This window comes from Monocercomonoides exilis (genome assembly GCF_001643675.1).
Source record: "Monocercomonoides exilis strain PA203 chromosome Unknown scaffold56-565389, whole genome shotgun sequence".
In the NCBI taxonomy this organism is placed as follows: Eukaryota; Preaxostyla; order Oxymonadida; family Polymastigidae; genus Monocercomonoides; species Monocercomonoides exilis.
In genome coordinates, this window is record NW_027150601.1 from 63,610 (window position 1) to 88,195 (window position 24,586).

A 24,586-nucleotide genomic window follows, 5' to 3' on the forward strand; every position below is an offset into this window, starting at 1 on the left:
ATGAATTTTTGCGAATTATTTTTTCACAAGTTCAACTTCATTGACAAGAAAGACAAAATAAAAAATGGTTGTCCGTGAAGCGATATAAAAACAAATAATGTCGGAGCATATGAAATGCATGAAATGAAATTATATTGCAGATGCAATTTATTTTGATATGTAGATTAAGCCCTTTCAGACCATTCATTCACTTTCTCATGCTTTGCATGCTGTTTCAATATGCCTTTCTCCCCTTTCTTCTTTCTCCAGACTTTCTTTGATTTGATTCTCGTTTTGACCTTTTACCAGAAAAGCCTTTTCCTTTTGCTGCTCTTCGCTTACAGTAACATGAATGGCTATGATCTTTCAGCATTCCTCGCATTATCCATTTTTCTTTATCTTCTCCACTTTCTTCTTCTTCTTCTTCTTCTTCTTCTTCTTCGTCATCAGTTTCACTTTCTCTCTCGTTTTCGCTCTCATCTTTGCTTTCATTTTCATCACTGATACCATCACGCTTCTCAGTTAAGTGTCTTGCACCACTTTCATTTAATTCATTTCGACTCTCTTTTTCTTGGTGCTTCAAATTATGATCTTTTAATAATATATTATCTTCCTCTTTTTCATTCAACTTTTCATCATCATCATCATCATCATCATCATCATCATCATCATTTTCTTCTTCTTCTTCGTTTTCATTTTCACCAGCTTCATCATCATCTTCTTTGCAATGTTGAGATCTCTCTTTTCTTTCCTTCTTTCTCTTTTCTCTTTTCTTCTTCATTTTGATCATACTTTCGAATACCATTTTCCTTCTGGCTTTTCCTTTTTTAACGCTTTCTCTGCTGTCCTTCCCAAAGAGTCTGCTCTTCAATTCTTGTATCATCATCGTCATTTCCTTGTATAATTTGTCTTCCTCTTTCCTTCTCTTCTCACTTAACTCCATCTCATCATTCGATCGACTATTAGAAGTCGGCAACGAACAAGAGCAATGCTTTTCTTCCTGAATGGAATCCTTTTGCTCATCAAGTTTTTCAACAGCCACACCTTCACTGTCTCTTTCTTCTTCTTCTCTTTTTTCTTCTCCCCTTTCTTTTGCTCCTGTTCTTGCTGTTTCAATCATTTCGCACAACTGATTAACTTTTTTTGCCACTTTTTGACATCCGACTTTCCATAGGTCAACTCTGATGTCTGTTCTGTCATGCGTATGAAATTCATAAGTGGCTGCGAGAGGATAACGATATTCTCCGATTGCACAAGGAGAAAGCGATAGAGAAGTCAGATATTTGTTTATGAACTTTTGCAAATAATTCAAAAATAAAATAAATAATTATATTTTTTGCAAGAATTATCACACATTTCTTGTTGTTGACTTATTCAAAGAATACAAATTTCCTCTACAAAGCTTTAAATGTGGAATTAGCCCAAGTTTTATTGGTTGAATTATAGAAACAATTACGAGAATAATAGGTTTTTAGAGTAATATTTTAAAAAAGAATGAAAAACCATTGCACCGATTCTCATAAACATAACATCTGCCCCAGTTTGCCTTGTTCCAAAAGGAGGATTCATAAGCACAGTATCAAACTGTTGCAGTTGGACCGCGCTTGCATCAAATTGCTGGTATTTTTCTTGGTCATTACACAGAAACCTCAATAAAGGATGCCGTAAAAACAAATTGGGAAGAGACTCTAAAACATCAGCCAAAACAAATTCAACTTCAACTCCGGCTTGTTTGCAATTTGCCTTTGCAACCTGAATGGCATCTTCATCAATATCTACTCCTATTACATAACTTTTCAAAAAAAGAAAAGAAAAGAAAAGAAAAGAAAAGAAAAATAGAAGTAGATTATTTCAGAGATTGATTATTTCATTCATTTAAATGCAAATTAAACCTTGCTCCAAGAAGTTTTGCACCAATTCCAAGAATCCCTGGTCCACAACCTATTAAACAGAAATATAGCTTTAATAATTGAATACAATTTCAAACCTAAATCTAAAACAATCTTCCCTTCAATGTCTCCATTTTCAAAAGCTTGATAAAGAAAATTTGAAGCAATTTCAGCAGGTGTGTTATACTGAAAAATAAATCTCAATTTTCATTATTAAAAAAATATGTACTTGTTCGAGAATAACATTTGGTTCATGGAAGGCATCTAACTCCGACAAATCTTGCTCCAAATGCTTCAATCTGCAATTCATTTTCGATAAAATTTTATTATTTATTTATGGCAATATTTCCTTAATTATTTCCATAAACTCAATTATTTTAAAAATTGATTTATAATGAGTTTTGGACAACTTTCTGATGTATTTAATTGGGTGCAAGCAAAATGTTACAAAGAAGCTTTAAAAGCTGCGGATGCCCATCTTTCAAAGAACCCAAAAAATCCAGAATTATTAATAATGAAAGCAAAAGCTCTTTTTTATCTCAGAAAAAAGGAACAAGCACTTAAAATTGCAAGAGAAGTTAGAGAATTAAATGACAATTCATCTTATACTCAGTCTGAGATGGAGGCTTTGTTTTTTATGCTTGAGAAGCCGGAAGATAATGTTGTGAATGCAGAAAGAGCATTTACTTCAACGCCCTCGATTAATAATGCAAATAATTTGTTCATTTCTGTATGTCTTGCAAGACAATATGCTAGGCAACAACAGGTGTCATTTTTTTAACGAGATTTTTGAATTATTTGTGTTATTTTAAATATTTGATAACAGATTGCAACACAATTCTACAAACTTTTTAAACAACCAGCATACTCATATTGGGCTATTACAAGTTTAGCGCAACAGTACTTAACTGCAAAAAGTCCAGTTCAACGTAACATGTTTTTAAAATTAGGAGAAGGTTATCTGAAGCAAAGAGCAGAAGGAAATGACATTCAAAATCCCTCGGAATTGCAACTATACTTTTTGTTTTTGAGGGGACTAGGAAAATATAAGCAAATAATTCAAATGCTCGGAGATAAGCGTTACGAACTTATGTTCTCAACTCCAATTGATCGTCTGAACATTCTAATGAATACAATAAAGGTAATGACAAATAGTCTGTTGAATTCAAAGCAAAAAGCAAATAAAGAGACAGAAGTGAAATTTCCAATTTCAGTCTGCTTTCTTTTTTCTGCTTTGAATCGAATAGGCAAGTGCTTAATCAAGGAGTTTGATGAGGATGGATGGCTCGGTTACAACATATACTTAGAGTCTCTTCGCTGCTTAATTGCAGTCTCTTGGACGCGAAAGAAGGAAGAAGAGCTTAGAGAAGTGCTGAACGACTATGAAGGAGCCGGCAATGAAAGCAAGGATGAAAAATTGAAATTGCTTGGGTTGAATGAGAAGGAAGCAATTGAGCTAAAAGAACTTGTTGATGCTTTGAACAAAGCGGGGGAAATGCGAGTGAGATTGCCGGAATGGGTGAACGACGGAGAGAAATTGGAGAAGATCCAACAGGATTTGTTTCCATCAGACTTGCAAGATCAGTTTAGAAAGACAAAGCTTTTTGGAGATTTTGAATTTGATGATTCAATCGAAGAAGCTGAAAAATATTTTAATGAAATTGCAAGCTCATCATCATCACAATCATCATCATCATCATCATCATCATCATCATCATCTTCTTCTTCTTCATTTCATAGAGCTCCTCATTTGGCTCTTGCTGAACTGGCTCATTTGAAAGCCACACACACAACATTAATTCGCCGAAGAATGGACCTAAAAGAAAGACAATTAAAAGAAAGGTGTTTGAGGGAGAGCAGAATGAAAGACGTGGTAACTCGAGGGCTGTCAAACATGTCGTCTTCCTCTTCGACATCTCCCTCAACCTCCACGACATCCACTGCCATATCATCACCAGAGAGCATCAGCACATCCGCACATGCGATGGATCAGACGTGTGTGCTTGACCTTCATTCTGATATTTCTTCTGTGCCATCTGCCGTCTCTTCTGCCGCTCTCCTTCCTCCACTCACAGACTTCTTTGCCATCGCAGGGGCAAAGCCATCGTGTGTGAATGAAATACTTCCTTTCGTACGCTCTTTGCCGCATATCAATCAGCAGCAGCTGGCCGAAGAGACGCTGAAGATGGCAATGAAAGAGAAGGAAGAGGTCGACAAAATTAGAGAAACGCTGAAGGAAGGAGAGGAAGATGAGGAGAAAGAGAAGAAGTTCGAAAGCCAGCTGATTCGAGCGTGCAATCGTGTTGCCAATGCAGAGACATTGCAGATTGTAGCTGATGAGGCATACTTTGAGGGCGAAAGAGCAGAAGGCGAAAAGAAAGACGAGCCAAAAGAACCACAAAAAGAGGAAGAGAAACCATCATCTTCTGCTGCTTTAGTTCATCCAGCGCTTCCAGAACTGTTTCAGCTGTTCCACTCGTCTTATGCATTCTTTGTGCAGATCAACAAGAAGCGTGACTCATCCACACACCTTCCGAAGGGGGTGCCTGAAGGAGCGAAGCTTAAGTCGACGCTGCACAACCCGCCAGACAACTTCTTGGCATCCTTTTCGCTGCCTTCTACAGCCGTCCGTAGAATATGGAGCGAGGCATTTGGGAAAGAAGGGGACACTTTTGGGTCAAACAAACTGATGGAAATGATTAAGTCGACGAAGGACGACTATGAGATTCCTGAATCATCGTCTTCGTCTTCTTCGTCTTCTGATTTGTCTGTTTCTTCCATTTCTTCTCTTTCACCTTTGATTCAATCGTTTTCTGCACTGACAACAGATTCTCTTCTACCTTGTTCCTTCTCTTTTTTTCTGCCTTCTCCTTCTCTTCTTCTGTACTCTGTTGAAATACTCGAGTCCTGCTTTAAGACACACAACGTCGGACATTTTCTTCCTCTCCTGCAGCTGTATCGCCTGTATGGCGCACTTGGCTGCGTTTCTGAAGCAGACAGGATTTACAAGGAGCTGAAAATAAAACACATCCAAAAAGTGAGCCTGCTATTTTCGATGGGCTTTTTGTGGAAGGTGCTGAGCGTGGGCGAGCTGAATGTGGCGAAGAGACTAATCGATGGGGTGGAAGGATTGAAGAACGAGTGGAACAAAGAGGAGGGAGAATATCTGAAATGGGTGTTTACACCAAATGTGAAGAGAACAATGAAGAAGAAGGTGAAGAGTGTGGAGAGTGAATCTGAGAAAAAGGAAGAGAAAGAAGGAAAAGAGGAAGACGGCTCAGAGAAGGCTGATGACGAATGCCAAATGTGTGGCAACTATCACATGGTGGAGCACCATCACGCATTCAGACAGAAAATGCTCACAGCGCTGGAATTTGAAGTGGTGTCTGTTGTGCAAAATCTGCTGAACTTGCTTGAAATGACTGGAGGAGGGAAAGAGAAAAAACGAGACAAGAAGCCCAAATCCAAAGGAAAAGAGCCGAATGTGGGAGATGTGTGCTCAACTGCAATCAAAAATGTTATCTTCTCTCACTCTGCAGCAGACAGTTCGCAGCCATCAGCTCAAACTCTTCTCCCTCCGTTTGACTCAGACGCAGCTGTCGATGATTTGCTTGCTGCGTCTCTGCGCAGCCCATCGTCATTAGCACAGATGAGCGAAAAGCAGTCATCAGCAGATGGGTCCATCTGGGAATCACCCTTGTCGCTCTTCAGAAGAACAGAGTTTTTCGACTTTGGAGGAGTTGCAGAAGAAAAGGATGGGAAAAGAGGAGAAAAAGAAGGCTCGTCTCAATCGAGTGACTTGCTTTCTTCAGTTTCTGTTTCTTCTGCTTCGCATTCATTTTACGATGATGCATTCGAAGAACGTTTCAATCAGCTTCTTTTGTTGATAATACACACAATAACACAGCTAACACTTCGATTTTTGTCTATTTCTCGCATTTATCATTCTTTTACTTCAAACTCTTCTGCTTCTTCTTCCTCTTCTTCTTCCTCTACTTCTTCTTCCTCATCGTCTTCTTCTATGCACACTCAGATGATGAAAGAGCAGTTTGAAGAATACACTGTTTATCTTAAAGCTTTGCAATTGCTTCACAATGAACTTATCTCTGGGCAGTCATCATCAAAAGACGACTCCTCACAAGCTTCAGAAGACGTTCAATCGAGTTCGACCAGCTGTTCAAACAAACTTTCACTTTCTCCTACAACAATGGTTGGGCTGTGTGCAGAGTTCTTTGCGCTTGTTTCTCCCGTTCTGTCTTCTGTTGCAATGCCTGAAGCTGATTGCACATCAGAATCTGCTGCTTTCGATGCAAGTGCATTTGGATTATTTGCCTCGAAGCTTCAAACTCTTTCTTTTCTTCTTTCTTCCTCGCTCACTCTTGTTCACCCACTTTCAATAAATCTTGTCTCGCTCTCTTATTTCTTCTTCTTCTGCCTTCTTCTGCCTTCTTCGACTGCTTGCACTGCATTCAATGTGCTGATTCGCGGTGCTTCTTCATCTTCTTCGGCTGCTTCTCAGAAGAAAAAGAACAAAAAGAAAGGAAAGCAAAACGAAAGCGAAAGCGATAACGATAAGGCAATAGTATGGACATATTTATTGACAATTTTTGATTGATATTTATCAATTTTTACTCATTTGAATTTTGATTTGTTTGATGTTTCTTTTGATTTCTTTATTAAAAGAAGCTGATGAATAAACTTAAAGCCGATTGTGCAATTATTCAGCAAAAGCTTCATCCATCCTTCAGAATAATCATGGAATGCTTCTTCAACCTGACGTCTGCTTCTGCACAGCCAATTTTCAATGTTCCTTGTATGGTATGCTTCTGATGACCATTCATTTTGATGAAAAAATGGATGTATTCAATCTTTTGGAGCGTTTTATAGTTTTCAAAACAAATCTGATTTTTCATATGAAATCATTTTGCTATGAACTATTTGTTGTTGTGAATCGTCGCTTTTCTTTCAATTTCTCTTTATTTTTTTAAAATTTATTTTTATTTATTTATTTATTTTTTTTTTTACAATTTTATTCACAAAATTTTGATTCTATTCATTTTTTTTCATTTTTTTATTCGATTTTTTCAATTATAATTGTAACATATTATAAACTTATTTAGAACGAAGATTATTCAAACGAGCACAATGAGCTTATTCATACAATCAATGAGGAATATAACACGATTCTTCATCGATTTTTGTCATACATTTCACCTCGAGCAGATGTTTTGGTATCGTTTGAGTAAAAGCCAAAAAGAAACGAACAAGAAATTTAATTCGTTTCATTTGTATTTAGACGCATGAACTTTTTACATTTCCCTTTTTTCGAGCTAATGCTTGTCATTTGGAGTGTTTTTGACATTTCTAAAGAACATTTTCGTAAATATAAACCTTGATTCTTAATTACATAAAACTTGCATTTTTTCATATGAATGACTTATGTACTGAATATCAATTGAATCAAATTGAATTGAACACCAACAGAACAATAAATACAAGTACATCATGTCAAACCGTCAAACTTTTAATCTTAAAACTCATCTGAATGTAATTATCTTTTCAAAAATGCTTTTTTGTTTTTTTGATAGGATTTTTGATGAAACAGATTCTTGGTGTATAATCTTCTTGTTAGAACAAATCACACAACAAAATAATTCTGGCACAGTTCTTGTTAAAAGTCCTACTTTGAGACAATTTGTGGATACACAAAAAAGTTCGTTTCTGCAAAAAACACACAAAACTTATTTTTAAAAATGAACAATTACAACGATAAAAAAGTCAAAAAATTGGCAGAAACTACTTTGGTGCACGTTTCATACAAAATAATAAAGCTGAAGGAGAAATAAAACCATTTCATTAAAATAGATTCTAACAGATTGCAAAACAGAAAAAGTAGAAATAATCTATATTTCGAATTTAGCATTTCAGAAATCGCAATACTGAAAAAACAGCTCATTCAAAACCGAATTCCAAAATATTCTCAAATATACTCCAGATTTTGAAATCACAGCTCGCAAAGATTGCATTACTCAAACGTTATGAAAAAAGGGACCAATTCAAATAGCTTTGAAACAAATAAGAATGCCGTTCAATCAACATCATTCTTCAATTGACATTCAATCTGGCTGATCTGCAAAAAGTAATGTTGAAGGATTAGGAACAGCATGTCTCATTGTGCTTTGATTCGGAAGTACATGAGAAGATGCAACTGATGGAAATAGCACATTCGATGTGCTTGAAGCTGATTCAGCAGAAGAACAACGCAAACTTTCAGCCTCTGCCAAAATGTTGTATTGAGTAGGTGGCGGATAATATGGACTGTGCTTTGCCGCAGTGCATCCAATTCCATTATCCGAAACATTTTCATTCAACATAGTTGACAAAGGTGGGAAAGAAGCAGAATTTGAAAAAAGATAAGTTGAAACCTGGGCCGAAGAAGATGGAGGGAATGGGGTGGCAGATGGAACATATATTAATTCTCTTCCCGATTGGCTTGATTGAGAAGACGAAGATGAAAATTGTTCAGAAGGATTAAGCATATGTCTAAAACTTTCAGCTGAAGGAAATAGAATGGAAGCTTCTTTTGAAGTTTTATTTGCTTGTGATGATGATTTAAGACACAATTCTTCTCGTTTGTTTTTGTTATGAATATGAAAAAGCATTTCGCATGGTTCCATATATCTCACAATTGCAACCGAGTCAGCATAAGGGTGACAACATTCATCACATATTGTCGAAGATATTGCTTGATCGCTATATTCAATTGTTGAATACTCCGCTAACGGAGATTGCCCTTCTTCAAACGAGGGATTAAAAGGAAAAAAATTATCAAGTTTATTGTCATGATAAGCGTGTGTGCGTTTAATGTATTTTTTCTTTTCGACTGGGGCAAAGCTTTGAATTTCACCTTCATAGAATGCCGAATCTTCTCTTTTTCTTGCTTCTTCAAAGGTTTCACAATCCAGGCATGGAATTTTGTGTATGAATCTGAAAAAATGAACAACATTATTAAACAGGAAAAAAAATGAGCAAACATATCATGATGAACCAATTGTTGAGTTGGAAGAGTATGCATTTCTTCATTAAAATATACGCTTGAATTGTCTGTATCACAAATTTCGTTCTCCAATTGAGAAGAATATCCTCGTTTCGCATCTTTCATTTCGATAATTATTTCATCTCGACTATTCATGAGAAAATTTTTCTTGTTTCGATATTTTTTCATTTTATCTTCAATATGACCAAACTCTTGACACTGATATGATGGTGAATCGTGCACTCCAAAATGCTTATAAATATTTGCCTCTTTACGAAAATTATTTGTGTTCATTTCCACAATATCAACTAAAAATTCAATAAAACTTTGAAAAGAAAAAATAATATTGGGAGATCAATTTTGAAACGCAAGTGTATTATCCTACAAGAGAAATGAAATAAACGCAAATAAAAATTTTATTCTTTCTTATCACAACATTCTTGAAAACGCATCGATCTCAAATTCAGATCTAATCATCGTCCTCTGGAGGCTCATCGCCATCTGACATTCTGCGAGCAGCTCTTCTCAGCAAGTTTCTTTCATCAGCTTTTTGCTCATTCAATTGTTCGTCCAATTTCTCATACATTTCTCTTTCTTTTTCCATTGTTGAGAAGAATGTTCTCTGTGCAAATTCCTCGAATTCTTTAATATCGTCTCCAACGAAGAAGTTGTCAAATATTGTTCCTGCTTTAACCTGCCAGACATCAACAGCAATTCTTCGGATATTTGGAAGGATGTAGAATTCATCACGCTTTGAATAAAGAGGATTTTCAATAAGAGGCGGAATCCATTCTCCTTTATAGTTTGGATTTGGAAGCATCCTTGGAATCCATTCGCCCTGATACGTTGGATTTGCTATGAGAGGTGCAACCCACGTTCCATTCACCTTTTCATCCCACCCTTCTGGCTTCAAGGCTCTGGGATCTGGGATAGTTTCGCGATCGTCCCAATCATCAGGTTTCTTGTCCAATGGATCAGGCATTTCTGGTGAATCTGCCCAATCTTCGGGTTTCTTTGCATTTGGATCTGGTATCTAACATTTGTAATTCATTAGAAAAAAATTTTTTTCCAATATAAACAGAAATATATGATTTGTCAAAAAAAAAAAAAAAAAAAGAAAATGATAAAATTTCTGCAAACATATCGTCGTTCAACAATTGGGAAATCATCAACAAAAGGCCCAGATTGATAGAGTTCATTGTCCATTCGTATTTCATATGAGCTATTTGGATGAATAATCAAAGTGTACATATGAGTAACTTTGTCGTTCAGCATTTTCAATGGTCGATTTGATTGATATCTTTTTCCATTATAATTCCAAATAAACATCACATCACGCTTGTAATGCAGATAAACATCAGGACCAAACATCAGCAAATATGAAGAATTTTCGTTGAAAGATTTTGGATCAACTTTATCGCTCAGAAGTTTAATATAACCTCCACCGCAATCAATATCCTGATCAAATTTTACAGTATATGAAATGATGAGTGTTTTATCCTTATTAGAAAATGTCTCCCCCAAATCTGCAGAGATCTGATAACGCGATTTATGATCCATTGTTTTCATTCCCATTTGAGTTTCAAAATCTCCATACCACTTACCAGCGTCCCACCCCCATGTTCCTCGTGTTCCGTCATTCGCATGTGCATCTGATTCAATCCAATGCTCTCTCCATCCCTCTGTTAATGTATCAAGAAAAAGTGTAAAAAATAAAACAGCAAATATAAAAAATAAATTGGGCAGTGCTTTCAAAAAACAGAAACTAACTTTTGAACTCTTCTGAAAAATAAATTTTGGATTGCGAAAAGCAAACAAGAAAAACAAGAATGAGATTGATCATTTGAATTATGTGTGAGATCACAATGAATATTTTATTGATGAGCAATAAAAAGAATTTGGATCTGCAAGACATATTCAATTGTTTTTGGGTTAAAACCTCCATTATAAAAAAACCCATAAGCTAATTATTCCATAAATGATAATTTTGTGGTGCATCAATTGGGTCTTTTCAACATGCTTAAATGAAGTTATATTTGAGAACGAGAACGAAAATTCTATTTATTTACTTGTAACTGGATTGTATGTATTTTAAATTAAATTTTTAATTTGAGATTGTTTCTATAAAGTGGCAAAGAGACCGATAGCATCATCGATTTTATTAACACATATCCTTCTTTTAAAGAAACGAAAATTAAATTCAATGTTGAAGTTTTAGATCACGACAATAGTGCGTCTTTTACAGCAAAAGACTGGAATCGTATAGCGAATAAGATTAACTCAAATTATGATTCTTACAACGCTTTTGTAGTGCTTCATGGCTTGTCTTACTAACACATTAAAAAACAATAAGTTATTGATTCAATTATTTATTTTAGGTTTTTCAACTGTTGAGTTTACAACTTCATATCTTTCTTATCATTTCGGACTTCACGAGAAAACAATTGTTGTAACCACTTCACAGGTACTCCCAAGTGAAACGTATTCGGATTTTGTATCAAATGTTTTTGGGGCATTGAAGCTTGCAAACGCAGAGCCAAAAGTTCCTGAAGTTTTGTTCTATGCAGACAACACAATTCATCGTGGAACAAGATTCATTGGACTTGAATCAGCATCGATTTCTGCATTTTCGTCGCCCAATTTCCCAACGTTAGGAACCGTTGGTCATGATGTTGCATTAGATAAATCAAAGTTTGAAAATTATGATTTAGATCTATTCATCGTTTTTTTTCCATCATATATTTTGCAATCACTAATCTTGTTGATTTTTGCAATTTAGGATCCTAAATGGAAATACTCAAGCACCGGAAATTTCTGATGCCAAAGATCGGGTTTCGATGATCTTCTTTTATCCAGGAATGCAGTTATCTGTTGTAAAAGCGCTTCTTGATTCATCTGAAGGAGCCGTTTTGCTTGCATTTGGAATGGGAAACGGTCCATCTACAGATAAGCCTCTGTTAAACCTGCTTAAGGAAGTTACAGATGCAGGGAAAGTGGTAGTTGATTGCACGCAATGCTACAATGTTTGCTGAAAAAGATTATTACAGCAAAGAAAAGGAAAAAGAAAGTTAATGTTGATAGAAACGAACTAATTTAGTGCTTTAATCCTTTTTTTCTTTTTTAAATAAATTTTTATTAAAAGGTTATTCCTCGTTTTCTTTTTACCATGTTGACATTCTTTTTCATGGTTGATTTTATCTGTTTGATGATTGGATATTTTTATTATGAAATATTTAAAAAAATTTCATGTTTTTGTATCTTTGAATATAAATTTTCTATTTAGGGCCGTGTTGATTTCTCTGTTTATGCGACTGGGGAAGTTATGCACGATGCTGGATGTATCGGTGGGTGCGATCTGACTCCAGCTGCTGCTTTTACAAAGCTCACTTATCTTTTGAACAAGAAAGCAAAAGACCCAAGCATTGACGTGAAGAAAATGATGGGTGAACCAATTGTTGGTGAGCTCACGAAACTGCAAGAAGCTGATCTCCAAGTGATGAGATTTAGGCGAAATTAAGGCTCGTTCAGAGACAAGTCATGAATAAATATGCTTCGATTTTGGCTTTATATGTTTTGCTTTTAAAAATTAAATAAATTTATTTTGGATTCTGCTCAACACTTTCCAATCAATCAAAAGCAAAGAGAAATAGTTATTTTTTTTTCCTTTCTTTTCAGTCTTCAAGTGAATCATTTCATTAATTTTCGTACTTCTGAGCTTAGTCGTATTTTTCTTTTCTGTTAAGTAGAATATTTTTCTTTCAATTGAAATAATAAAAAAATGCATTATCTAACCTTAATTTGAATTATTTTGAAATTTGTCCCATGATTTGTGCAGTTGTTTTTGAAGCGACTGCTTTTTCGAATGGCTTCTGACCAAACTGAAAAAAATATGCTTAAAGATGATATTCAAATTCAACCAGAGGCTGTTATTACCAAGGATACCCTTCGTGGTTTGCTTTTGAGAAAAATTTTTTCTGATATTAATAATTAAATTTCTGAACTTAATTTTATATTTTTTGCTTTAAAACTTTTTTTCTTGTTTCTGTTTGTTATTTTATGTTATTTATCATCGATTTTGTTTACAAGATCTTATTAAAAAAGCAGTTGCTGCTGAAAAGATCAAACGGACAAACATAATCAAGAAAATTGAAAGCATGGTTACTGGTCTTGGCCTTCAAACATTGCTTGATCTTTTCGATCCAAAAACGCTCGAAATGATGGAACCTTTGCTTCGTGCTCCAGAAAAAAACGCTCAACGCCGAACATTTCATATTTTACAATATATCGTATTTCGTGGCGCAAAAGAAACAGATGATTTTGATATTAACCCATTTCAAATTAAATTTTCTAATTCGAGGCAGCTTTCCACTTTGGAGGATTTGATGATAAAAGAAGATACTGATCCACTTGTACAGTTTCGGATCATTCTAATAAGATGTTTTTTGGCAAAACGGCAAACTCTTGATCCTTCTCAGATGTACTTTTTCGTAAGTGTGCTTTCGGATGCGCTTAGGCCTTGGGCTGAGCCAAATGTGGAAGGATTAAATTCTGAGTCCGATGGTGCAGCTCTGTTTATCCAATCATTAGAGGCACTTCAAGCTATTTTCACATATTACTGTTTGCATATTGTTTATTAACATTGAATCATTAAACTTCTTTTTTTGTTTATTCTTTTGTTATCTTTGCGTTTTTTTCTATTTTATTGGGCTCTATCAAATTATGATCCGTTCCACAGCTCCAGAATCAATTCGTGCAGTGAAGACTTACAAAACCCACATCATCATCATGAAAATCCTCATTTCGCACAGGCCAAACCAGAACACAGCACTCCGGTCGGGTGTTCCGGAGACAGTTTCACCGACCAGCGTTGCTTCGTCTCTGACTCCGCTGTCAGATGTGTCGTCGAGTGGCGAAGAGACGAATGAAGGGCTCACACAGGCAGATGAGCAATCACTCACTCAGCAGACATCTCTGTCTCCTCTGCTATCTCCGTCTGTCTCATCCGCCTCTGCCTCTGCTTCTGCCTCATCATCCAGTGATTCTTCGTCACTTAATAGCAATTCATCATCATCATCAACATCTTCTTCCTCCTCCTCCTCCTCCTCTTCTTCTTCTTCTTCAGCCAGCACCTCCGCCACCCTCACGCCTGATGTCTACAACATCCTCTTCAGCTTCCTCCGCCACATCAGCAGCTCTCCCTCTGTCTACAACGACCTCACCACCCAGTTCGACCTGATGGGCATCCTCGACGACTACTTCCCCAATTTGGGGCACTCTTCCGCCTGCTGCCCTTTCTCCTGCGGCAGACACGTCCTTCAGGCTGATCTCGTCCGCTCTCCTTCAAACTCTAACACGTCTATTTCTTCTTCTTCTTCCTCCTCCTCCTCCTCCTCTTCTTCTCAATCATCAAACACACGTCAAGGCATGTCATTGTTGTTACCTCCTTCCTCTGAGTTTATGAATGGGCAGTGGTCTCTTGCACAGCCACTCTTCCGATACATCTTCATTCTTGTGTCGTCCTTCCAGTCAGCCATCACCTCTCTTTTGGCACACCCGTCGCTCCTCCGCAAGCTCTTTAGCTATCTCACTCCCTGTTTGTGCACATGCACTCCCTTTGCCGAGCAGACAACGCATCGAAACTTTATGTTTTATCAGACAGGCGCCGGCAGCGACAAGCTGGTGACGCCCAACACAGTGCGGGGGAAGACGCTGTCGCTCCTTCTGACGATCTGCCACCAGCTGACTGTGGTGGATGCTCCTCTGCTGGTTGAGCAGGGCATCATCCCGACCCTCCTCGACGCCATCTCTGACTCGCGCTTCAGCACCAATGCCACCACTGCGCTGCCCATCCGCACGCTGTTCAAGCTGATCAACGTCATCTCCTACAACAGAAGCTCAAAGTCGATGGAGTTGTGGGAGCAGTTCTTCATGCAGCTCGAATGCGAAGGCGCTGACGACCTCTTTCTCGCGATGCACTTCCACACGTCGCAGCAGATCAAGAGCTTGGCGCTGGGCTTTGTGTTTCTTTAGGAGCAGAAGAGGAGCAGAGGATGAGAAATAGAAGAGGATATTGAAGATGATAAAGATGAAGTTTTTTAATGAAGAGATATCTTGATAAAATAAAATAAAATGAATGAAGATGAAACAAATTAAAAAATTCAAGTAAAGTTTTGATTGAGAATTTGCAGTGATTGCTATGTGTTATTGAAACTATCATGTCAATGGTTGCACAGTAGCTTGCGTTTATATCTTATAATTATCTTTCCTCGCAATCTGTTTGCTGTTATACAAGTTGTTTGGTTGAGTAAGTGAATGAGTAAGTGAATGAGTGTGTGGGTGTGGATGTGTCTTTTGGCATTGCTCAGAGCAAAATTCCCGTGCCGAGTGAATACAGAGTCAATTGCCTTATTCTTCATTCTGTCAAAAGAGATTCCTTAGCAATTACAAATGATGACAGGAATGCAGATGTCAAACAGAAGATGGAGAAAGAATGAATGAGATTGTGAAAGAGCATGTCAAATTCACGTGATACATGTCAATGGCTGTGCTTGCAAGCACAGCGGTTGTATGGATTACACATCACCTTCATTGAAAATTGTGCTATGAGAAATCGAGCAGCAGACGGAGATGCGGTTAGTTATAATGTAATTTTTAATGTCTATTTCCAGGAAAAAAAATAATAATTGTCTTTCTTTTCTGACTTATTTATTTTTTATTTTTATTTTTATTTCCGTTCAGTTTTGTTAAATGTTCTATTCGTTCGTCTTTCGTAAATATTTAAACAGACTTTTCGTTTTCTTCTCTTTCCTTTCTGAACTTTTGGATCAACAATCAACTGTTCTTAATTTGCGATAGCACAAAATGAAAAATGCCATTTTTTTAAATAAAAAATAAAAAGTTTATCCTTTTTGCTTTTGACTTTTGGCAATCAAATTTATTTTTTCGAATCTGTTTGTTTATTTTGCGCTTTGGAGGAAGAGAAAAAGCACGAAGCTTTTAAACAATTATTTTAAAATTAAAAGCTTGGCTGGGTTGCGTGTTATCAGTTTACTGTTTTTCTTTCAGTTAATTGTTTGTAACTCTTTTTTTCTGATTTGTCTGGTCTTTTTTAAATTCAGTATTCTTTTCATCTGCACTTCATACCCTCAATTTTTTATTCAACACTGATCTTTTTTCTGGAAGCACCTTTCTAATTATCTCAGTTTATGAGAATCTGTCACAGCTAATCTCTGATAAAACGGTTATAGAAAAATATTTATTTGTCATTTTTTGAATTGTAAATGTTTGTTGAGTTTTTGAATTTTCTTTGAATTATTGAAGAAATTCCATTCTTTTCTTCATCTTTTAAGTGTTGATAATTCAATAATCTTGGTGGAGTATATCGAATTGAGATTTCTTCACATCTTTCCAAGTTTCAAACGTTGAACTAAATTGAAATACAATGCATAAACAATATAAAAAGCAGTAATTTGTTCAATGCTCGTCTTCGTCTTTTATTTTCTAAATATACACTTCATATTTTTTTTTTCTAAAAGATGTTTTTTCACAAAATTTTCGAATTTTGTGTGTGACAAGCCAATAATTTATATACCGATTGCAATTAAGGTAAAAATGAAAGTATTGGTTTTCATTTTCGGTAATTCATCACGAACATTTGATCAACAATTCCCTTTACAATAATATTTTGATACGACAGAAAGATACTTTGCTGAAATTCTTGTCAATGGAACTGGTACGCTAATTTTTATTGTAAATTTTTAGTTTCTCTGTTTATTTTTCATGCTTATTTAAAGGGTACTTTTGATTCAGTTCCAGAGTTAACAGATGATCCGACATTTATGCAAGTTTGAACAGCTGTATTTTATGAATTTTTCAATATGAAGAATATTTATTCTTAGACAATAAATGCTATAGTTTTGCTTGCAGATACAAAGTCATCCAGAATGAAAACTCTTGTCGGGCAAAGATACTGCTCGAGTATTCTGTATCAACTACCAACATCAGATGTAGCGTTTTTTATCCCTCAACTTTGGTGTGCTTCAATAATTTTTTTTTATGTGTAAAAACTTTTCGTAAATATTAATTTTTATCTTGGTTTTTTGAAATTTATAGTAAATTGGCTATAACAAGATCTTCACCTTTCGTTGATTATCTTCTTCTTGAACTTGCATCGCGTTCATTATACCTTGGATTGATTATTAATCTTCTTCTAAGAAGCGAGGAAATTGAAGTAGCAATTTCCATTGTATGTTTTTTTTATTAGAAGATTTATAATTGACTCATCGTTTTGAAATGATAAAATTTTTGTTTTTTTAATAGCAATCACCGAGGCTGAAAGCAGGATTACTTCCTGTAATAAAGCCCGTACCGATTGATCATCTGTATTCTTCTACGACTTTAACAATGCAACCTCCTATGGCATTTCCTTCTCCTTCTCGTTCTCCTTCAGAAGCCTTAGTCACTCAAAATGCTGTTGCAGAAGAAGATGCGAGCTGCACGAAAAAGCAGAAAGATGTAGAATTTAATGGAAAAAGCGATGAAGCTGAAAAGAACAATATGAATGAAATTATAAGCTCCACTGATAGCGGAAGCGGGATTGGATCAACAGCATCTCCTGATTTTCCAGCAAAGAACTCACCTGAAACAAGCAAAACAGAATGCTCATCACAACAATGCTCTTCTTCCTCTTCTCTTCCTTCTTCTTCTTCTTCAGCGTCTTCAGCATCTTCTCACTCTGAAGATTCTTCTGTTCAATCTTTATCAACTGATGTCAGACAAACATCAGAACAATCTGAATCAACTTCTTCTTCTTCTTCAAATGGTCCTATTGTTCAAACGGTGAATGATTCAATGAATTCTTCCATGTCTTCAATGCCCACAACAACAACAACAACTTCTTCTTCTTCTTCTTCTTCTTTCAGTTCATTTGCTTCTCTTCCACATTCACTTTCTCCTTCTCTTCATCCGACACCCCCTCCATTCGATCCACGATCCACCCTCTGTCTTTCTCCCTCTCTCTCTCCCTCTCTCTCCTCTTCTCTTTCGCTGCCTTCTATTCCATTCGGTACTTCCATCTCTCCTTCTTCCTCTTTCTCCTCTGGCCTTTCTCCTTCTCTCTCTGCAATGTCCTTCTTCAGACACCCTCTCTTCGATGCCTCGCCACATTTCCTGTCAATCGCACAAGCTGCTTCCACACCTCAAATGGGATATTCTTCTTCTCATTCCTCTTCTTCTTCCTCTTCTTCTTCTTATCCCTCCCTTTCCATCACTCCAACTTATGCTTCTCTTTCAGCCACTGTCAATCTGTCCTTTCCATTTCAGCACTCCCTCAAATACAAAAAATACCTCAGAAACTGCAAAACTATCCGGCAGCACCATTTGTATGCTCTTTCTCAACAAGAATATCGCAATTATCCATATTCTCCTCTTCCATCCTCTCCTTATTCTTCATTATCCTCTTCTTCTTTCTCATCATCATCCTCTTCTTCTTCTTCTTCTTCAACAGTCTCCAAAAATGCTGTTCTGGTTGAGCTGTGTGAGAGTGCCACTATTCATGGCGAGCTCTTTTCACTGCAGACGGCCAGAGGAATTATGAAGCCCTTTTACGTCAGCAACAAAATGAGACGAAGAGAAAACGGCAAACTCGAAAGGGACAGAGAAGAAGAAGAGAAGCGCAAAAGAAATGTGAAAGAAGCGAAGAAAGCGAAGAAGCACCCAGCCGTCTCTTATTATGCCCCCGCACATGGTGAGTATCCATCCAGTCAGAAGTCTCCCTCTGCCAGCTCTGTTGCCTCGTCTGCCCTTTCCTCGCCTTCGTCCACGCCATCTCCTGTCCAGCTGCCCATCAGCATCAACACAACACTCCACTCTCCTGCTCAGTCTGCCATCTCATCCACCCCGCCAAACCTGGCTGCAGCTACTGGGCTAGGCACATCCCCTTTTGCATCTTCTTCTCCTTCTCCTTCTCCTTCTTCCTCTTCCTCTTCTTCCCCTGCTCATTCTGCTCTTCCTTCTCCTTCATTTCCTTCTTCTCCTGCTGCTGCGTATTATCAGCAGGCTCTCATGTCACCCACTTCTCCTCCACCATATTTCCTCTTCAATCCAATCTCTTCTCCTTCACACACACTTTCTCCTTCTCTCCAGCCATCTCTTCTTCATTCATTGGGATCATCCTCTTCTTTGCTCTCTTCCTCTTCATCCTCTTCATCATCTTCTTCTTCATTGACATCTTCTTCTTCATCTACAACTTCTTCGTCTGTTATAACATCAGACACGTCTTCTCAGCTATCCACCAATTCAATGCTTCCTCAAAGCACTTCTGCTTTTGTGCTTCCCCGCAACTTTCAAATAAACACCACAAAACTCGACTATTCGTCTACAGCGCATCTCGATCCAGCTACCTTCACCTCATCGCCTGGCCATCCAACACAGACACTGGCTGTGCCATCGTCCACTCTATCGCCCACTCTTCCCCCTTTCCCCACATCAGCAGCTGCAGCAGTCATGTCATCGATGGCACTTCCTCTGTCATACACACCTCCTCTTTCTTCTGCTTTGCCTTTATCTTCTTCTCCTGCTCAGACGCAGGCAATGCTTTCACTCACACCACAGTTCTATTCTTCTTATCCCTTCTCTTCCTGTTCCTCTCCTTCTCCTTCATCTCCATCGCCTTCTCCCTCTCCCTCTCTTTTGCCTGCCCTGCTGAGTCAAGTGCATCCCTTTGCCCATCTCCAGTCTCCTCTTCCTCCTCCTGTTGCTCTGTTGGATCCTCCTCCATTTGTGTGGAGTGACTGCAATGCGAACAGAACAAGTCAGATACTTCCATTCAGAACATGCGAAGTGGACAGCCAGAAGGAGAATGGGAAAGAAGATGAGGCAGATGGAGAAGGTATGAACAAAACACATCCTGTGGAAGAAAACAATGAAGAAGACAATAAAGAAGACGAGAAAAGGAATGAAAGTGTGAATGAAGATGAAAAAGAATGTGTTTCAAAAGAAGGAACAAGCAACCACACAAACAAGACAGAAAGTGAAGCAACCGCTTCAGATTGCACAGCAAATGCATCTCATTCACAGCCATCTGACCAGTCTGATTGTTGCCTCCCTGCTTCTTCATTGAATTCTGCCTCGCACACACCAACATTCCCATTCAGTCACATTTCAGAATCTCCTTCGCTTTCTCCTTCTTTGACTAAAAGCGACTCTTCTTTGAGTGTTTCTTCCCCTTTTTCTTTGAGTGACAGTCAAAATCAATTGAATATATCTTCTTCTTCTTCTTCTTCTTTTGGTTTGCCCAATGAATTTGTTGATGTGTTTGCCAAAGTGAATACAAGAGCCAATATTTTGGCGTTTTCCTTGTTCTTTTTTGATCAGATGAAGAAATTGAGCAGAAATGTGCGTATGTTCATGAAAATAACACAGGAACGGATTAAAAAGGGAAAAGAAAAGATTGTCAAAGAGGATGAGGAAGAGGAAGAGGAAGGGGCAGAAGAAGAAGAGGAAGATGAAGTTCTGTGTTATGACAGGGCAATTCTTGAAGCAAAAGAAAAAGCAGCTTTTGTGGCTGAGTCAATTGCAAAGGAAGAAGAGAACAAGAAAGAAGACATGAAAATTACTGAAAATGCAGAAGAGAAGCAGAACAATAAAGAAGACAAGAAAGATGAAGCAAAAAATGATGAAATTTCACAAAATGCAGAAGTCAAAGAAGCAATCAAAAGGGAGAAGATGACATCAACAGGAAATGAATTGTATCGAATTCTTGAGCAGCAATCCATTAGGAAGCAGAAGTATTTTGAGCTGAAATATCAGTTTGAAGAAGAGCTGAGGAAAGAGAAGAAGAAGATTGAAGAGGAAGAAGAGGAAGAAGAGAGATTGAGACAGATTGAGAGCGAAGAGAAAGTGAGAGCGAGAGAGAAAGAGAAAGAGAAAGAGAAAGGAAGTGAGAAGAGCAAGCAGATGAAGGAAGATGTGAAGAGGAAGGAGATTCGAGCAGAGAAAGACAAAAGAAGGAGAAGGGCAGCACGAATGGTGCATGCGATGAATCAGAATGTGTCATCAGTCATTTGGATGATGAAGATGAGCATCAGAAAGGAGCTGGAGGCAGAAGAGAGGAAGAGGAAGGAGAAGCACATGCAAAAGGAAAGAGAGAGAGAAAGAGAGAAAGAGAAAGAGATGGAAGAAGGAAATGAATACGAGGGTGTTGCAGCAAATAATCAGGAAAGTGGAGTTGGAGGAATTAGAAATAAGAACGATGAAGATTCCGTTTGTTCGATTTCTTCTTGTTCTTCTTCATCTCCTCCACCATTTTCATTAGCATTGTCATCATCTTCTTCATCTTCCTCTTCCTCTTCCTCTTCAACATCATCTCCAGCTGCATCTTCTGATTCTCTGTCATCTCCATCTAACACACCCACACCAACACCAACATTCATCCAATCACTTTCACAGACACAGTCGCATTCACATTCACCCATCTGTTCTCCACTTCCTTCCACTTCTCCTTCATCTTCATCTTCTTCCTCTCTGCTGCCTCTGCCTGTTTTATCCACCACCCCACCCCCTCTCTCTTCTCTTCTCTCCCTTTTTCCTCTTTCTCTCTCTCTTTCTCTCTCCATCCCCTCTCTCCCCCCGCCTCGCCTTCTGCTCCCCCTCCTCTCCTTCTCCAGCCCTCTGCCCTTTTTCATCTCTTTTGTGCCTGCCCTCACTCGAGTGATGAATTCGAGAGAAAGATCGCCTGTTTTAGTGGTGTTTGAGTGTGTCGATGCAGACGAAGAGGAGAATGCCCTGCGAATTGCAGAGGGTGTGGGGAAGAAGAGAAGCAGGAGGATTATCGAAGGAGTGAAGAGATGGAGGAAGGACAGGGTGAAAAGAGGGCTGGATGAGAATCATGATGAATGTGCTGACACAAACGCAAGTGCAAAAGTGGAGGTGAATCAAGAAATGAAGGAAAAGGAGAAAAATGATGTTAAAAATGGTAATGTTATTAATTCTGAACAAGATGCTAAGATAGAAAAGAATATACAAAAAGAAGATGCAAGTGAAGTGAACGAAGCGAAAGATAACAAAAACGATAGGGAAAAAAGCAATGATCACAAAGGCGAAATAAAAGTTGATGAAGATGAGGATGAAGAGAAAGGTAAAATGGAGAGTGACGATAAAGCAAGTGATTCACCAATTGGTGACTGGTATGGATTGCCTGATACGAATTATGTTCACAGCCAGCAATTAAGACATCACTCAGCTTATACAAAAATTTCATGCTCATCATCGTCTTCTTCTTCTTCTTCGATTAGCAATATTAATTCAACAAACACAAAAGCAATCATTTCTGAAAATTCATCTGAACATGTTTCTGTTGAACCCCTCGACATCTTCTTTCCTCTTCCTCCGTCTTCCACACGCTACTCTGCCCTTTCGAAGCTTTCTCCCTTTTCTTCTCTTCCGTCGCATCGCTTCTCCTCGTTCATCATCAAAGAGCACGACGATGTGCGGCAGGATCAGCTGGTGGAGCAGCTGATGAGGGTGTTCAGCTTCATCTGGAAGGAGGAAGGGCTGTGCCTCAATCTGAAGACATTTGGCGTGGATGTGAATGGCAGCGACGGCGGATTCGTGCAGGTGGTGGAGGATGCTGTCTCTATCCACACGCTGAAGGAGAGGTGGATGGAGGTGGAAGAGGAGAAGAGGAAGCTGAGGGTGGAAGTGGCGGAGAGGGTGAGAAGGCAGCAGGAAATGGAAATGGCAAGAATGATGGAGAGCATGAAGATGAAGAAAGAAAATGAAAGCGGCAAAAAGATGGCAGATCAGATTGTCACTTCTGCCTCTTCGTTTGCTCCTCCTCAATTATCAGCTTCTTCTTCCTCTTCTTCCTCTTCTTCCTCTTCTTCCTCTTCTTCCTCTTTTTCTTCCTCTTCAAGCACTTTGTCTTCATCTTTACCTTTTAATGTGTCTCCCACTTTCCTTCTGTCCCTTCCTTCTGTTTGTTCTCTGCCAACTTTCTTTGCAGTGTGTTTTGGTCCCATCAACAAGCAGAGGTACAAAGAAGCCTTGTTTAATTACACCACTTCTTTGGCTGCATCATCACTCGCTTGCTATTTGCTGAGAATAAAAGACAGGTTTGTTTTCAACATTTGTGCAGTTAATGAGAGTAAGAAAAAGAACCTATTTGGGTTTATTTGAATGAATAAATATATTTAAATATTATTATTTATTTTTTTATTTATTTATTTATTTATTTATTTTCTTTTCTTTTGTCTTTTCATTTTCTGACAGACACAATGGCAACATAATGTTATCGCGGGATGGGCACATCATCCACATCGATTTTGGGTTTGTGTTTACTCGGTCGCCAGGCGGAATAAACTTTGAGACAGCTCCATTCAAACTGACACAAGAGATGGCAGAGGTGATGATGATGACAGTGAGTGAAGGCGAAGAAAAGGCAGACGAGGAAGGAAACGAGATGAAAAGTGGCAATTCAGACAAAATGGTGAAAGAAGCAGAAAATGCAGCACGTAATCGGCAGGCGCATTCTCCTTCACGTTCTATAAGAGAAAACACAGAAAAAGTCAGCTTCAGCCGCTCGTCTCCGTTCTTCCGGCTGTTTGAGAGGCTGATGGTGGAAGGGTTCCTTTCACTGCGGAGGAAGAGGGCACTCCTCGTGGGGCTGGTGGAAGTGATGGCTAAATACTCTGCACTCCCTTGCTTCGACACAAAAGACGGCGGGAAAAGCGCAATTGGTTTGTTCATTAGCAAAGTTATTGTGTTCTTTCACTTATTTGACAATGTATTTTTATGTATTTTATTGTTTGTTTGTTTGTTTGTTTGCAATATTCCACTTTGTAACTGTTTTAGATGAGTTTAACAAGCGTTTTGTTCCGCAAATGAATGACGAGCAAGCAAAACTGCATGTTTTGGGTCTTATCAACAAATCATTCGATTCATGGACAACTGCTCAGTACGACAAGTTTCAATGGTACTCAAACAGAATAATTCCATAGAAATTCTGGAAATTTCGGACAAATTATTGTCTTTTTTGCATATATTGATTTATCTTATTTGTGACATTTTCATGAAATGAAAGTGCAAAATGGAAAAATGGAAAAATAAATTCGAAACAGCTTTAACAAAAGCGTGTTTTTTATTCTTTTTTACGTGAAATTCTATCTGTCATTGAGAATAATTATGCTTTGTAATTCTTTTATGTGTATCATTTCCATAAATGGTATTTTGTTTATAGAGTATATTTTATTATGCTTTTTTTTTAGAAATTAATTTTTCGCTTTTGAAAAGATTATTTCCAGTAATCATAATATTATTATCCGAATCTTAATCATTTCATTATCATTGTGACACTACTCATTGAGTTTCTGTTCGGTTTGAGGTACTTTTTCGTTCATTTTTCGTTAGGCGCACAATTTTTTTTGTTTTACTAGACTTTTTTGTAAAAAGAAAATTTTACAAGAAACATTTTGCGTTCATGTTTTGTTTTTGATGCTGAATAGAAAATTTCATTTCAATGCGTTGACATAGAAAATAAATTTGTTTGTTGCCACAAAATATCTATTCCGAAAGTCTTTTTTCAATGTTAATTCAAAATGTGAAATTCTGAATATATGCTAGAGATATTCTTCAAAAAATTATGAATTTCAGTTTTCAAATGAGATGGCAAATGTTTTGTTCAGTT

The 24,586-nt window shown here is 37.6% G+C and overlaps 7 protein-coding genes across 7 annotated transcripts; 4 read left to right on the forward strand and 3 right to left on the reverse strand.

Moving 5' to 3' along the window:
- Position 1: 1 nt before the first annotated feature.
- On the reverse strand, positions 2–2,197 carry MONOS_8274 (putative S-adenosyl-L-methionine-dependent methyltransferase). Its single transcript, XM_067878670.1, has 6 exons — positions 2,098–2,197; positions 1,967–2,054; positions 1,872–1,920; positions 1,483–1,771; positions 1,334–1,381; positions 2–1,273 (listed from the first exon to the last, which is right to left on the reverse strand). Exons 1-6 carry the CDS (start codon positions 2,176–2,178, stop codon positions 215–217), a joined length of 1,614 nt encoding a protein of 537 aa, XP_067720051.1. The 5' UTR covers positions 2,179–2,197; the 3' UTR covers positions 2–214.
- Positions 2,198–2,382: 185 nt separating this feature from the next.
- MONOS_8275 (putative N-terminal acetyltransferase B complex non-catalytic subunit) lies at positions 2,383–7,281 on the forward strand (the record flags this gene model as incomplete). The annotated part of the gene is made up of 4 exons (XM_067878671.1): positions 2,383–2,634; positions 2,695–6,450; positions 6,552–6,686; positions 6,989–7,281. 4 exons carry the CDS (start codon positions 2,383–2,385, stop codon positions 7,112–7,114), a joined length of 4,269 nt encoding a protein of 1,422 aa, XP_067720052.1. The 3' UTR covers positions 7,115–7,281.
- Positions 7,282–7,542: 261 nt separating this feature from the next.
- Positions 7,543–9,242, reverse strand: MONOS_8276 (uncharacterized protein). The gene is made up of 2 exons (XM_067878672.1): positions 8,903–9,242; positions 7,543–8,855 (listed from the first exon to the last, which is right to left on the reverse strand). The coding sequence occupies exons 1-2, from the start codon at positions 9,196–9,198 to the stop codon at positions 7,985–7,987; spliced, it is 1,167 nt and encodes a 388-aa protein (XP_067720053.1). The 5' UTR covers positions 9,199–9,242; the 3' UTR covers positions 7,543–7,984.
- Positions 9,243–9,245: 3 nt separating this feature from the next.
- Positions 9,246–10,754, reverse strand: MONOS_8277 (putative Calreticulin). The gene is made up of 3 exons (XM_067878673.1): positions 10,675–10,754; positions 10,045–10,586; positions 9,246–9,937 (listed from the first exon to the last, which is right to left on the reverse strand). Exons 1-3 carry the CDS (start codon positions 10,745–10,747, stop codon positions 9,374–9,376), a joined length of 1,179 nt encoding a protein of 392 aa, XP_067720054.1. The 5' UTR covers positions 10,748–10,754; the 3' UTR covers positions 9,246–9,373.
- Positions 10,755–10,874: 120 nt separating this feature from the next.
- MONOS_8278 (Asparaginase) lies at positions 10,875–12,696 on the forward strand. The gene is made up of 5 exons (XM_067878674.1): positions 10,875–10,986; positions 11,034–11,224; positions 11,283–11,595; positions 11,684–11,927; positions 12,188–12,696. The coding sequence occupies exons 1-5, from the start codon at positions 10,883–10,885 to the stop codon at positions 12,419–12,421; spliced, it is 1,086 nt and encodes a 361-aa protein (XP_067720055.1). The 5' UTR covers positions 10,875–10,882; the 3' UTR covers positions 12,422–12,696.
- Positions 12,697–12,735: 39 nt separating this feature from the next.
- On the forward strand, positions 12,736–16,289 carry MONOS_8279 (uncharacterized protein). The gene is made up of 3 exons (XM_067878675.1): positions 12,736–12,854; positions 12,991–13,521; positions 13,640–16,289. Exons 1-3 carry the CDS (start codon positions 12,767–12,769, stop codon positions 14,932–14,934), a joined length of 1,914 nt encoding a protein of 637 aa, XP_067720056.1. The 5' UTR covers positions 12,736–12,766; the 3' UTR covers positions 14,935–16,289.
- A 338-nt stretch (positions 16,290–16,627) lies between these two features.
- On the forward strand, positions 16,628–24,456 carry MONOS_8280 (putative phosphatidylinositol 4-kinase; the record flags this gene model as incomplete). The annotated part of the gene is made up of 8 exons (XM_067878677.1): positions 16,628–16,636; positions 16,698–16,748; positions 16,803–16,936; positions 17,017–17,149; positions 17,224–17,905; positions 18,089–23,015; positions 23,173–23,639; positions 23,755–24,456. The coding sequence occupies 8 exons, from the start codon at positions 16,628–16,630 to the stop codon at positions 23,898–23,900; spliced, it is 6,549 nt and encodes a 2,182-aa protein (XP_067720057.1). The 3' UTR covers positions 23,901–24,456.
- Positions 24,457–24,586: the final 130 nt, after the last annotated feature.

What these genes read in the sequence shown, in the direction of transcription:
- MONOS_8274 (XM_067878670.1), bottom strand. Translation starts at nt 2,178, where the DNA reads ATGAATTGCAGATTGAAGCATTTGGAGCAAGATTTGTCGGAGTTAGAT. An exon ending in CAAATGTTATTCTCGAACAA is followed by an intron (nt 2,055 to 2,097) that starts GTACATATTTTT and finishes TTTATTTTTCAG; the next exon opens with TATAACACACCTGCTGAAAT. An exon ending in TTATGAGAATCGGTGCAATG is followed by an intron (nt 1,382 to 1,482) that starts GTTTTTCATTCT and finishes CCACATTTAAAG; the next exon opens with CTTTGTAGAGGAAATTTGTA.
- MONOS_8276 (XM_067878672.1), bottom strand. Translation starts at nt 9,198, where the DNA reads ATGAACACAAATAATTTTCGTAAAGAGGCAAATATTTATAAGCATTTT. An exon ending in CAATTGGTTCATCATGATAT is followed by an intron (nt 8,856 to 8,902) that starts GTTTGCTCATTT and finishes TCATTTTTTCAG; the next exon opens with ATTCATACACAAAATTCCAT.
- MONOS_8277 (XM_067878673.1), bottom strand. Translation starts at nt 10,747, where the DNA reads ATGATCAATCTCATTCTTGTTTTTCTTGTTTGCTTTTCGCAATCCAAA. An exon ending in TTTTTCAGAAGAGTTCAAAA is followed by an intron (nt 10,587 to 10,674) that starts GTTAGTTTCTGT and finishes ATACATTAACAG; the next exon opens with AGGGATGGAGAGAGCATTGG. An exon ending in CAATTGTTGAACGACGATAT is followed by an intron (nt 9,938 to 10,044) that starts GTTTGCAGAAAT and finishes TACAAATGTTAG; the next exon opens with ATACCAGATCCAAATGCAAA.
- MONOS_8278 (XM_067878674.1), top strand. Translation starts at nt 10,883, where the DNA reads ATGATAATTTTGTGGTGCATCAATTGGGTCTTTTCAACATGCTTAAAT. An exon ending in TATTTACTTGTAACTGGATT is followed by an intron (nt 10,987 to 11,033) that starts GTATGTATTTTA and finishes GTTTCTATAAAG; the next exon opens with TGGCAAAGAGACCGATAGCA. An exon ending in GTTGCATTAGATAAATCAAA is followed by an intron (nt 11,596 to 11,683) that starts GTTTGAAAATTA and finishes TTTGCAATTTAG; the next exon opens with GATCCTAAATGGAAATACTC.
- MONOS_8279 (XM_067878675.1), top strand. Translation starts at nt 12,767, where the DNA reads ATGGCTTCTGACCAAACTGAAAAAAATATGCTTAAAGATGATATTCAA. An exon ending in TACCAAGGATACCCTTCGTG is followed by an intron (nt 12,855 to 12,990) that starts GTTTGCTTTTGA and finishes TTTGTTTACAAG; the next exon opens with ATCTTATTAAAAAAGCAGTT. An exon ending in AGCTATTTTCACATATTACT is followed by an intron (nt 13,522 to 13,639) that starts GTTTGCATATTG and finishes TCCGTTCCACAG; the next exon opens with CTCCAGAATCAATTCGTGCA.